At 36.5% G+C, this 13,338-nt stretch overlaps 1 protein-coding gene across 1 annotated transcript; it reads right to left on the bottom strand.

Moving 5' to 3' along the window:
- Positions 1 to 266: 266 nt before the first annotated feature.
- Positions 267 to 9,709, bottom strand: LOC132314847 (uncharacterized). The gene is made up of 11 exons (XM_059813645.1): positions 8,937 to 9,709; positions 8,648 to 8,845; positions 8,435 to 8,506; positions 4,875 to 4,970; positions 3,869 to 3,948; positions 3,709 to 3,784; positions 3,179 to 3,389; positions 2,575 to 2,771; positions 1,409 to 1,511; positions 1,161 to 1,250; positions 267 to 1,038 (listed from the first exon to the last, which is right to left on the bottom strand). The coding sequence occupies exons 1-11, from the start codon at positions 9,669 to 9,671 to the stop codon at positions 290 to 292; spliced, it is 2,607 nt and encodes an 868-aa protein (XP_059669628.1). The 5' UTR covers positions 9,672 to 9,709; the 3' UTR covers positions 267 to 289.
- Between the last annotated feature and the right edge of the window lie 3,629 nt (positions 9,710 to 13,338).

Genomic DNA, 13,338 nt, shown 5'->3' with positions numbered 1-13,338 from the left:
CTAGCTTTAAGACCAAGATCTATCTAGTTTACTAAACATTGTGCAAGAGTTTTGGTTAGAAACCGCTTATGTAAGCCGTCAAAAAATCGATTCGGGCATGTAGTCCAAGGAGGTTTGAAGCTTTAAAACGAAAAAATAATTTATTATAAAAAATATAAATAAATAAATAAAACAGCATACTTGACAACTAACAAGCCAATGTACATCATAAATTAAATAGGCATTATAAAGCGAAATTGCCAATACCACCTAACAGAAGCGGCATGACAGAAAAATCTTATTAAAGTTTTTAAGCTGTGATGTTGAAGTATACTGTATAATTTTCATCCATGAAGTTATACAATGGAGTAAGAAGAAAATTCCTGTTCGCCCCTTTTGCCACAAAACTGATAGGATGATATGAACTTATTCCATTATTCAACACAAAGCTGGCTTCCTCCTTAAATTTAGCATCAGGTGGTGCCCCAGCAGATTGGCAGCGGAGCTTGGTGGTAGATACTGCCCCAGTAACCCCACTACACACAAAGCAACCCTTCTGGCCACCGGACTCTAATGAAACTGCTCCGGGCTTTCCATTCAATCCTGGAACCAATTGGAAAACAGAATTCTGAGCGCCGGGAGCTGCAACTATAAGGTTTCCATTAGCTCCTTGGTGCACCACAACACTACCCGGAAAATCAAATGGCTCTAGCATCACCAATTTCCCAATAGCATCTTTTGGTGCAAACTGTTTCGGGGAAGCAGCTGAGTCCTTTAAGATGAGTCTAAAAGTGGCCCATACTGATGCATTAGTGCCCTGCATAGGAAGCTTCGTCGTTGAAATTGTGTTGTTTATGTTTGCTAGGGCAAATGCTGAATTCCCAGAACCTTGGGAGAGGGAAATCAAATTAGAATGATATGTAGCCGGAATTGGAGTGATCCAATCTGAGAGTGACTTGGCATTTCCTGTTTTAAGGTCCCAGTCTTTGGTTGTCATACCAGCTAAAAGGTAGGGGCCATAAAGAATTGCCTTAACGGTGGCATATTGAGGCCGATCATCTGAAGGATCGGATAAAAACTTCTGTTAGTTTAATCCTAACAAAAACTATCTTACTTTGCGTTGACATACATTGAACATCTTAATGTATTAAATTTGTTATGAGAGCATCCCAAGAAAATACCTTGAAGGGCGTCGGTTCTAAGATTGAGGGGCAGTTCAAGAGTGATTGTGTCACCAGAGTTCCATTGTCTAGTGACTGTTAGAAATTTACCTGCATCATCAGGATGGAGAGAATAATGAACTTGTACATTCCGCTTCCAAAAAAAAAAAAAATGGTACAATGAAATACCGACTGGCATGAAAAACATCAAAATATTTGAAAGAAAAATACAGTAACGCAACAGAAGGGAGGGAGATGTAAGTTCGAACCTGGTTGAGGCAAACCCTGACCATTTAAAGTTGCCTTAACACCACTTGCCGGTGCCCAACTTGGAATTCGTAAATTTAAAGTAGATGATGGGCTTGCCCCTTTCTGCATCCATAGATTAAGCATGAGAAAAGAATTTGTAACCTGAAAGTACAAGCACTTGAACAAAAATGAGTAAAAGTAATTCAATAGGTCTTAGACACAATGCTGTTTGGTTGCAGAAGACATGGAGAAGAAACTTGAACCTTATGATCACTTGGGTTAGAAAGAATTTAAGATTCCATTATCTACCCGCCAAAAATTATCTTATTTACCATACCTACTTTTTATTTCCTCATTGGCATCTAAGTAGATCACTCATAAATCTTTAAATATTAATGGATTTTTTTTTCTTCCGGCTTCTTCTCCTCAGGACCACATCAACAATTTGGGTTATATATTAACCTTGCTAATTAGTACACATATTATTCCTTTTTTGGAAGGTAAACTACCTCAAACATGGAATTCCTATTTATTTCTTCAAAAATAATTCATATCTTTTCGATGTTGTCAGCTACTCATATCCTGCTTACCTTTACTCTTATTTTTAGCCACGAGAGAGCAGATGGTTTATATTTCATACTTTTTCATACAATACTTTGCTATACTATAATACAAACTGACAGTTTGCATCTATTTTTGGATAATTTAAAATGAGCACATGCATGAGTGAGAAAGAGAGATGGAGAAACCATACGTTCATATCTTTAAAGGTGGATTAATTAAAAAGCATTGTCTCTTTTTTTTTTTTCCTTGGCAAACTAGGGGGAGGGGAGACTTGAACACAGGCAAACCCGTTTGGGGAGCTGGGCACTCTACCAACTAGGCCACTGGGTAATGTTCCAAAAAAAACCCATTGTCTTTAGATTACATTTTTTTCCCTGTAAGATGATCAAAAGGTAGGGAAACTGTAACCTAGAAAGAGTTAATGAAATGAGATACATCATTCCTTTACTCTGGAAAATTATTCAAGTAGCATCAACAAAGTAAAACTTATGTTCTATAAAAACAAAGATATTCCAGTTTCCTAGAGGTAGTTTTTCCTATTTTCAGATGGAATGATATAACTAAGAACTCTGTAATGAAAATAATCTAGTGTAGTTTAGCTTCTCTATCTGCTAACACGTACCTCCTTTGAGGAAATTGTGAATGTCACTTGAAGACGAGAATCCCATGAAACAACAGGTTTGACTGTTTGATTTATAGAAATCTTCCCAGATTTCCAATCAAGTGAGCTCGGTATGTACTGGATGATGTAAAGCCCCGGAGCTTTCCCCTCTTCTTCAAAGTATATCGAATCTCCTAACTTTGAGAATGACTCAATTCCTTGGCAAGCAAAAAAAAAAAAAGGGTCAGCATCAACTGGGTGGAGCATGAGAAGAAAGAAAAACATAGACCCACTAGTCAGAATTCATCATCAACAAAAAAAGAAAGAAATGCTATCCGAAATCATCTAATCAGAACCAGAAGAACAAATAAAAAAGAAAACTACTTGCAGATACAACATGTTGAGCCGCATATTAACTAAATTGTGACAATAAAAACCACAAGCAAACAACCAAATTCTCCAATTCATAAGGGAATAAAAATGCCATAAGATCTGAAGAATCTAAGGTTGTATGATGCAATTAAAAAGATTGTTTGGGGAATTTTAATTCGCTTACTGAAAAGCAAAAAATATTTGATTTTAGAATATAAAAATGGTTTATATTTATGAGGTTTCAAGCCCGGACCTGTCCCGTAGCAGCACCAAAAATCATCAAACTCTTTTCCCCATCCATGGTAGCTTCGGGCCTTAGAAACTCCACGGCCTAGTGGTAGCATGTAGATCATCTTTCCGGGATTCCCTCTCCTCTGGATGCCCAGCACACCATTGGTCAGGGCTCGCTCATAATAATCTGCGTATGTCATTTCTTTGGTCCATCTAAACAGGTTGCGTGCGACCTACAAAATCATATGCCATTTGATGCCGGTAAAAAATAGCACTGAGATTTTAAACTAAATTAATAGAAATTATAGAGTGAAAAGTGATGTCTGACAGAAAACTTTTTTATACTTCAGAGTTCAATGAAACCTCACTCACTCTTTCCTACAAATTCCCCAGTATCCCTGCTTACTCATCTAAAAAGTGTACACCTCAACCCCCTAGTTTTCTTTTAGTTGAGTCGAGTGTGAGTTATAAAATGAATCTTTCACCCAAAGAAACGGAAAGACAAAGACAAATCTTCTCCCTCAAAATTTTTTTAAAAAATAACCAGCAGACCTTTAGCATGTTATGAGTCGCACATGATTCTCCATTTTCAGTGCTCAGAGTGGTTCCCAATCGCTTTGGGTCTGTCCTGCTCATCGGTTGAGGAGATTAGAACAAACCAGAATCTATATAGTTGTTATCATTAAACACTATTCATTCAAATTGTTTGTACCAGAACTCGCCAGCTGATGTCCCTCCAGTTGCATAGGCATGAGAAGAGTTGAGAGCCTCCATGAAGTATGTTGCCATTTCCTGCCATATAAAATAATAAAACAATGATCCAAATATATGATGAGAATAGCCATTCTTCAGCAAGAAAACCGTAGTGCTACCTAAAGGGGCAGAATTAAAATTAATTTCGATGGTTGCTCCCTCTGGAATGCATCTCAATTGGAAATGGAGGAATATTTAGGAACGACAGTTTTCTACTCCACAAACCAGAGAATTAGTTTTCATTGTTGCTCACTCTGTAATGCATCTCAATAAGAAATGGAGGAATATTTAGGAACTACAGTTTTCTACTCCACAAACCAAAGCGAACAGATTATGAAATCAGAGAAGAAATTTGTGTCTATTGAAAGGCCGAAGTGAGGCAATTTTTGAAGGCAATTTAAATCTGTGGTGCAACAAGTTTAAACCTGAACCCTTGGGTTATTGGTTTTACGCTAATTTGATATTATAGATTAAAGGGCAAACTAAACCCAGTGCACGAGATTCCCACAATTGCGGGGCCTAGGGAGAGTCAGATGTTTGCAACCTTAACTCTCTGCATACGGAGAAGCTGTTTTCTTGTTTCGGATTTGTGACCCTCAAGTCACAATGGAGCAACCTCACTGTTGCTCAAAGGCTCGTCCTCCAATTGGGTAAATACAATTAAGTACAAATCAAATCAAATAATCGGTCATATTGAATTCTTCATAAAATGAAATATATTTATATATCTTTTATGCACTACATAATGCATATATGTTGTGCATAAATACTATAATATAAAAATTTTATATACTAATTAAATTCTGATTGATTATAATTGGATCAGAAATTTCCAATTCTCAATATCAAAAGAAAAGAAAAAAAATTGTAATAATACTCAACACTAAAAACTGAAAACAAGAAAAATGCTTTGTTGAGTTAATATGCTCTGAGGACAGGTATTGAAATGAATTACAGTCATTTACCCTGTAAAGTGGATCACCAGTAACTTCATACCGCATTTGAGCTCCAATAACATGTGGAATATGTGTATTGCTATGAAAATCAGCTAAACTATCAGCCTACAAATGAAAGACATAAATTTAGCAATATTATTTGAAAAACAAGAATAATAACATGTGCTATATGTGTATTAGCATGATAACCAGATATATTATCAGCCTACAAATAAAAGACAGAAATTTAGCCATGTTATTTGAGAAATAAGAATAATATGGATGCTGTGGTTTATTTAAATAAAAAATAAATAAAAATAGGCAATAAATCTTGAATATATATGATGGTAGATTAGGAATGGAATTGGAAGATCAGATACCAGTTGACATGGAAAGCACTGATTCCAATTGGTATCAGAGCTTCCTGCATCAAGGAGAGAAGTAAAAGATCAATGAATTGGTTCGATTTTTTTAGTAAGAAAAATATGAACAGGTTCATGTTGAAGAATAGTTTCCCAATGGTAAATCGTTAAATTGAATCACTCCCAGCTCGCATTTCATTATCTTTCATTGCTTAAACCAAAAACCTAGAAGCCCGGCAAGGAATACATAGATCGGCTTTCTCAGTGTAATTAAATATATTCAAGAATTTGAACTTGGATCATGAACTGTGTTTCATCAGTACATTATTCAGTTCTAGTGAATGTAGTGCCTGTTGAATTGTTCTTTGCTAGGAGAGGCCTTAGACAAGGATGTCCACTCTCTCCTCTATTATTTTGTTTAGTTACTGACTTTTTCACTCAAATGATAAACAAGGCTGTGTCAGATGGAAGGCTTGAACTCTGTGAGACAGTTAAGAAATTTGGTTCAAGAATTTCGCATTGTTTTTTTGCTGATGACTTGTTTCTCATCCTTAAAGCCTTCATGAGGAATGCTAGAAATCTCGTGGCATTACTGAAGGAGTTTGGGGACATGTCTGGATTGAAGGTGAGTAATGAAAAGAGTTCTTATTTTTTCTCTAGAACTGTGAGGAGAAAGAATAGTATTCTTCGAATTCTGGGATTTAAGGAGGGGTTGTTAACTGTGACCTATCTTGGGCTTCCTCTGGTAGATGGGAGAATTAAAAGATCTCACTGTGCTGTCCTTTTAGACAAAATAAATGCAAAGTTTTCAGCTAAGAATTCTTTCAATTTAATTATAGCATGCAGAGTTGAGCTTATCAAATCAGTTATATCATCATATTATAATTTCTGGGCATTGGTATTTTCAGTCCCTATTGGGGTGCAAAATGTTATTGAAAAAAAAGAGAGGAATTTTCTCTGGATTGGAAACCATGAGAAAAGACAAATACCTCTTCTTGCTTGGGACAGATGTACTTTACCTAGATCACAGGGTGGATTTGGCCTGAGAAGTTTTAGTTGTATCAATCTTACTAGCTCATATCTTCTAACCTGGTATTTTCTTGCCTCTAAAGAGGAGCTGTGGATAAAATGGTTTAGAGACAAATATTTGAGAAATGCTTATTTCTGGGCTGTGAATGCTAGGGCTGTTGATTCAGTTTTATGGAAGTCTATTTTGAATAATAGAGACTTTCTGGTGCAACATTTAAAATTCTCCATGGGAAGTACTCGCTTTATGATCCATAGTTTAATGGTCAAACTCTTCAACAGAGGTTTGGCCTTAGAAGCTTATTACCAGCAGATATTTATCATTCAGACAATCTTTCAGTGTTGAAGACTGAGACTGAATGGCATATCCCAGAGGGCTGGCCTACTGAAATTGCACAGTTCTTCAATCAGCTGGTTTGTGTGACTGAAGATAAAATTGAATGGAAGCATGTGAAGCTGTAATTTAAAGCCACGTGGAATGTGTGCAGAGAAAAGAGTGATCAGATGCCATGGTGTAAATCTGGAACAATTGCAGGCCTAGAGTGACAATACAATCTGCTATGATCCTTCACGATCCATTTCCATCATATTATAATCTCAGAAAGAGAGGCTTTGTTGGCCCGGCCATATGTCATTGGTGTTTTGATAATGAAAACCACAGAGACCATGTTTTCTGGTGTTGCTTTTACTCCAGACAGGTGTGGCAGTGGATTTCCCAGATTTGTCATTGCGAAGAAGTAATGCAGTTGCAGCATTTCTCTGAGGCTGTGGTATGGTTTATAAACAACTCAAAAGGGAATTCAGTGAAATGCGGATTATGGATGTCTTTGTACTTCTTGTGGTGTATATGGAATGAAAGGAACAGAAGAGTGCATGGTGGTTGGATCCATTCTCCTCATCAGCTGGCTATGGAAGCATGTTTTAAAGGTCTAGCAGCAGTGGGATTGTCCAATTCTGATCTAGACATTATTTTTTGATATTTGCTGGTGGTGTTGACTTTGTTTTAGATTCTGTCCTAGGGTTTTTCTCTTCTTTATGTACTGCATTGGGGTATGCCCTGAGCAGGTATCTTTTTGTCATGTTTTCTGGTTTTTTGGAAGATCAGTCTTCTGATCACTTTTCTCATATTGTACTTTATTGTTTACTTTTGTATCAATAAAACTAAACCCATTCAGGAAAAAATATATATATTCAAGAATTTTCAAAATCTAAACAATTCTTAAATCCTCCAAATTAAGGCTGTTTTAATTTATATATCAAAACCCTCTTTTGTTTTCAGTTTATCATTTCTGATTTCCTTTCTTACTCTTTTATTTCTTTGTTTTTGTCTCTTAATTATTATTTCGGGAATTGGAAAACACATTTAACCATTTGGTCATGCAAGCACACACAAACACACACACACACACACACACAAAATGTATTTAAATGTCATGCTTTTGTAACAATTATTTGATTTTAAAATTGCAAACAGGCTTACAGCAAGTAAAATACACAAGGAAAACAATTTAAGTGAACACATTGACTTCCACTAATGCATTAAAAAGAATCATTCAAACATTGGCAAATTATGTTTCCAAAGTGATGTGAGCTGAACTGAAATTATATGAGTCATACTTCTGACTCTAAGATAATTCACTAATTAGAAGTCTACTGAAACATTAGTATTAGTTAATGAAGAAGTATAATTAATTTTAAAAAATTAATGAAAGTTCAGAAGATTTAACATTAAAATAAGCAAAAATAAATAGGAACGAATATGTCCATATCGAGTTCAACTCAGATTTAGGTTTTAATTACTCTAGAAAAAGAACTAATTCAAGTTGTATCTTCAAATTACTGGTAATGAATTATTCTGCTAAAATGATTCCAATATGTGAGAATTGACTTCCCACACAGTATTAAACTTTCTGTATTACCAGTGCGACCCATTTCATTTACAAGAAATTATGCATCATATGTTTCGAAATTAGGATCTGTCCCCCTTAAGATTGACTGAATTATAGTGTAAACAGAACTATGTGAACTGAAGCTAACTAGTTATGCTACACAAGCAATTATTCACGGTGGCAACTAAGATGCATTGTTCTTCAAGATGAAAACTATACTCTTTGATACGGTATTTACTGATGAAATAAATAAAAACTCAAAACCACCAGAAAACTTAAAGAGTAGTATATAGAAAAGAAAGTGATAAGGTACCTGTAATGCAAGGATTCCTAGGAAACAAGGTTTGTCAAAAAGATGAGCCAACAATAAATGCTTTTGATCACGCTGCACATGGTAACAAATAAGCCGCTAATATCAGAACAGAAGTTCAAAAAATTATTTGTGAAAATTGTAAATATAATACCAAAAGGTTAATTCATGAATGTCATAGTGTTATAATGCTGTCTGTGGATGAGGGTTACACACCGTTATGCTGTATAACTGATAAAGCACATCACTCATGCCACCAACTTCTGTATTTAGTAAATGATAGTGGAGTTCTACATTGAACTCTGATATCACCTTTTGCACACGCTTGTAAAAGTATTCCACCGTGCGAACCATCATTTTTAGAGCTTGTTCATTACCCGCGAATCTGTATTGATCAAACAGGCCTGCCAATATCTATGAAAAGCAGACTAAGATAAGACTAGTATAGCAGAAATGGATTAACAGCTATACTAATTTACAGTACAATGTTAAAAACAATTTTTACCTTGTGCATTGTGTAGTATGGTGCCCACACATATATTTTATGTTCATATCGTTTAAAAAACTCATCTGGGAAAGCAGAGAGATACCCTGAACCAATTTTGTCCTGACAGGCAGCGAGAGCCGAAACTACTGCAGTCATTTTCTCTTTGACAGTATTATTATGAGTGCTTGCCCACATCAAGGCTGTGGCACTCAGGTAATGCCCTACAAAATGGCCCCTGAGCTGCTTTTTCGGATTCTCCCAACCTCCATATGGCTTGCCCGGTGTGGGCAAACCAGCCGTCTGCCTAAAGCTCCAAACTAATCTATCGGGTTCTAACATCAAAATGTATTCCAAGTTTAGCTGCTGAGCCTGCCAATGATATGATGACGGGTCAGTAATTCTCACATCGTGAAGAGACACCTCCTTGAGGGTCACAGGCGGTTTATACCCAGCGGAATTATTCAGTTTCTTGCTCAGTGTAGCCCAATTATTCTCCACCAATTTCCTTCTGTCCTCCAAACTATCTGTGGACACTGCTGTATACGATTCTATGGCCTTCGTCGTGTACATACTGTATTGCTTTAACAAGTCCGCCTTCCATGTTGCATTTGTTTTAGGATCATCTATATCAGCCTGAACAGTCTTCGAATCTATCTTTGCAGGTATGTTAGTACATTGCTTCGACGAATTTACACACCCACATAGCAGAGAGAACACAAATCCTACAAACAAATGCATCATCAAAGACTTCATTGTTATCACAATGACAGCATTGATTGAATGCCCTAATTATTTTCAATCACCATATATATATGGTGATTGGTGACTCCAAATTATATTTATAGAATTTACCCGAAAAAAATATATTTATTTATAGAGATGAAATGATGAATCAATCAGAGAATGCACCAAATTTAGGATAAAATCAGACATTCTCCATCGTCAAAGATAAGAATGGTTTTCTTGCTAAAAAAAATAACTCAGAGCCAATGTCGCTCAATTGATCTTGTGAAATCCATAAATAGTGAATTAACAGTGAAGAGGATAAAATAGATATTCTATTGTTGGTGGAGAGAATAATAATGGGGAATTTATTAACAGCAATACAGTGAAATGGATAAAATCATTCTACTTAGAAAAGAAATATGGAGGGAATGAGTTTGAATGCGTCGAGAACAACGAACATGTATGTACAGTGTACTCATGTGTGTGTGTATGTACAGTGTACTCATGTGTGTGTGTGTGTGTGTGTGTGTGTGTGTGTGTGTGTGTGTATCAATCAATTGAATATATATACACGTAATTCCTAACATATCGGGTATTCCCAACCCTAATTTTATCGCCACCCCCATTCTGAAATAAAATCTTAATTCTATAAGAATTAATACGCCAAATTATAAGCAAAATAAGGAGAAGTGGTCGTTCTAGGGCATCAAAGGAATTAATTTATTGAAGCAAAATTTCATGCATAAATCGGGGCCCTTTCCTAAAGATAGGTTGTGAAGAGAAGGCCAAATTGAAAATGGTATATTCATGGTTTCAATCATAAAGGTATATATATTATATATACATATATATAATCATGGGCTTTTTTCCCTGCCCCCACCGAAGCACACTTTTGGACCAGTTTGGTTGGAAGAAATGGAAGAAAAAAAACCAAAAAGAAAGGAAATTAAAGGATATTGAGTTTTGTGCTTGATATAAACTTTTGGAAAGAAAAGAGAGGAAAGGAAAGGATTTGAGAGATACTTTAAAGGTTGAATAGTTATTTTCTTATCCCTCCAAAAAATGGGAGGGAATGAATAGAAATGGGAGCATTTTTAATGAAATTTTTTTAATGCTAGATTTATCCTTAATTTTATAAAAGACAATAATCTTGGAAAAAGGTTTTACCGTTATAATGGTAAATTCATTAAAATAATTTATTTTCCTTTCTTTTCTCAAACATGATTACTGTCATTTCTTTCATTAGTCAACCAAATATGATAAGTAACTTACACTCTCCTCTCATTTCTTTCCTTTCTTTTCTTTTCCATTATACCAAACATAGCCTTAATGATGTACTTGTAAAAGAGGAAGAAGGAAGATTTTAGCTATTAGTGTCCAAATAGTATGGTATGTTCTTTAGTTTAAATTATTTGAGGTTTATTTTGGATTTTAAATTTGTAGGAGTGGCTCACATACTAAGCCACGTGTCAAACGAACTAATCAGGATAAACAGTTGCCCCACTACTCTCTAACATTATTTTAAAACATTCAAAATCTTAAATGATTCTCACCGACGAGCAAGCAAGCAAGCCCTAGCACTTCGTTAAGTCATTCAAAGCCTCGATTGCTTCCCGCCAACAAGTAAACAAACCCTAGCGTTTCGCTAGGTCACTCAAAGCCTCGATTGGTTCCCACCAATGAGCAACCAAACCCTAGTGCTTCGCTAGGTCACTTAAAGCCTCGATTGGTTCCAACCAATGAGCAAACAAACCTAGCACTTTGCTAGGTCACTCAAAGCCTCAATTGGTTCCCACAATGAGCAAACAAACCATAGCACTTCGCTAGGGCACTCAAAGCCTCGATTGGTTCTCACCAACGAGCGAACAAGCCCAAGCATTTCGCTAGGTCACTCAAAGTCTCGATTGGTTCTCACCAACGAGCAAAACAAACCCTAGCACTTCGCTAAGTCACTCAAAGCCATGATTGTTTCTCATTAACAGACAAATGAATCCTACCACTTCGCTGTGACATATCAAAAAAAGAGTATCAAAGCACAGGGTATCATGAAGCAAATTGTAATAAACTTTAGGAAGTACTACCTCCTGATACTCCAGAAGCAAATTGTAATAAAATTTATTTTTAGACAACAAGTACTACCTCCTGATACTCTAGACGCAATTTGAAATACAATCCCAGTCCATAAATTTCAAATTCTGAAACACAATCCATTTGATAACACAGTACCCATCATCTATCACTTCATTCGCAAATGACCAAGCATCTCAATGATCCCATACAACCTGCCTTATCATGCAACCCTGCACTACACAACTAAAGCTGACCACTATCCCCAACTCGAGACTCACTCGACGCCCATGCCACATGACTGACTCATGGAGGGTCAATTCCCAACGACACACTCCTATAGCTATCCAAAATGGGAATCACTCCTCAATAAACCAGTCTCTAAAATAGACTATTTCAATACCACAAAATGAACCACATCTAACAGTCGGTCACCCGGCACTGGCATGAATCCAGTCAATGCCTACACCACCCTAGACTTAAGTAGTCCAACAAGTCCCCTTAACAACCACAACCAACACGCTTCCTTACACCGTACCAGAATACTCGAAATATACGTGTACAACCCATAGACTACATTCATGACTCTAGCAACCTCTATCACACCCACCACAAACCAGTTCGAGGAAAACCTTTATACTAAACCGTGACCTACATTACATGTTCTAAAATCTCAAAAACACAAGTCCTTCACCAAGACCTCTCATCACAACCTTGACCTCCAAGGTCACAAGACCTCATACACCAATGCATGAACACACAAACAACATGGACACCGTGTCATGCAACATGAACCAATTCTAAGATCGTGGTCTAAGTATCGCACTAAAATACAATAAGAAGATCAGAATGACCACACTCCGAATAGCTCAATCCAAGAGCTAAAATTCCAAGTTATTCGTTCGATAAGAACCGACACCCAACAACCCTGGAGCAACCGAGCTCCTCGCCTACTTAGGTCAACACTCACACAACTATCATATCGCAACAAGTACCCTACTGTACTAGTAACCATTCCATGCTCAACCGCATATACACATACACATATAATTATAACAATCATAGCCCACACCTTGATACAATCATGATCCTTCATTTAAAATTTAAACAACCCGTCTTTCTATGATCATCATTCTTTTCTTTCTTTTTTTTAAAAAAAAAAAAAAAAAAAATACTTGCATAAACCATGCCTAAATACCCATCACAATACCATACGAAACATGCTTGCACATACCATACTCACTACTTGCCACATTATTATTTAAAATAAAACTGCACAAACCGTACCTACCACTTCCCATTACCATGCACCTCATGTGACGACCCTAGATTTTTCAACCTAGTGCGCCCTGTGATGACACGAAGGATGATCCGATAACGAATCTTGAATGTGGAAGCGAAACAAAAACAAGGTCTCTAAGGATATACAACATCCCTAAGACACAAAAGTGACCTTCCATGAAGTCACGGAACTCAACGAGTACAAAAGCGAAGCAAAAGTTTAAAATAGACCAAGTATGGCCCCAAGGGCAAAATGGTCCTTTCACACAGAAAACGAAGTCTCTAGGGATGCACGTTATCCCTAAGACACGAAGGTGACTTTGTATGAAGCCACGGAACTGTGATA

The sequence above is a fragment of the Cornus florida genome, unplaced genomic scaffold (assembly GCF_030987335.1).
Source record: "Cornus florida cultivar Cherokee Brave unplaced genomic scaffold, ASM3098733v1 CherokeeBrave_3.0.0_Hap2_Chr06, whole genome shotgun sequence".
Classification (NCBI taxonomy): Eukaryota; Viridiplantae; Streptophyta; class Magnoliopsida; order Cornales; family Cornaceae; genus Cornus; species Cornus florida.
This window is presented reverse-complemented; position numbering and strand designations above follow the sequence as displayed.

Bases quoted from the DNA above. Each gene is read 5' to 3' on its own strand.
- LOC132314847 (XM_059813645.1), bottom strand. From the start codon at position 9,671: ATGAAGTCTTTGATGATGCATTTGTTTGTAGGATTTGTGTTCTCTCTG. The intron at 3,949-4,874 runs GTAAATGACTGT...TTTATATGGCAG, and splicing joins CTGGTGATCCACTTTACAGG to GAAATGGCAACATACTTCAT. The intron at 1,251-1,408 runs GTTCGAACTTAC...CTGATGATGCAG, and splicing joins TCAGGGTTTGCCTCAACCAG to GTAAATTTCTAACAGTCACT.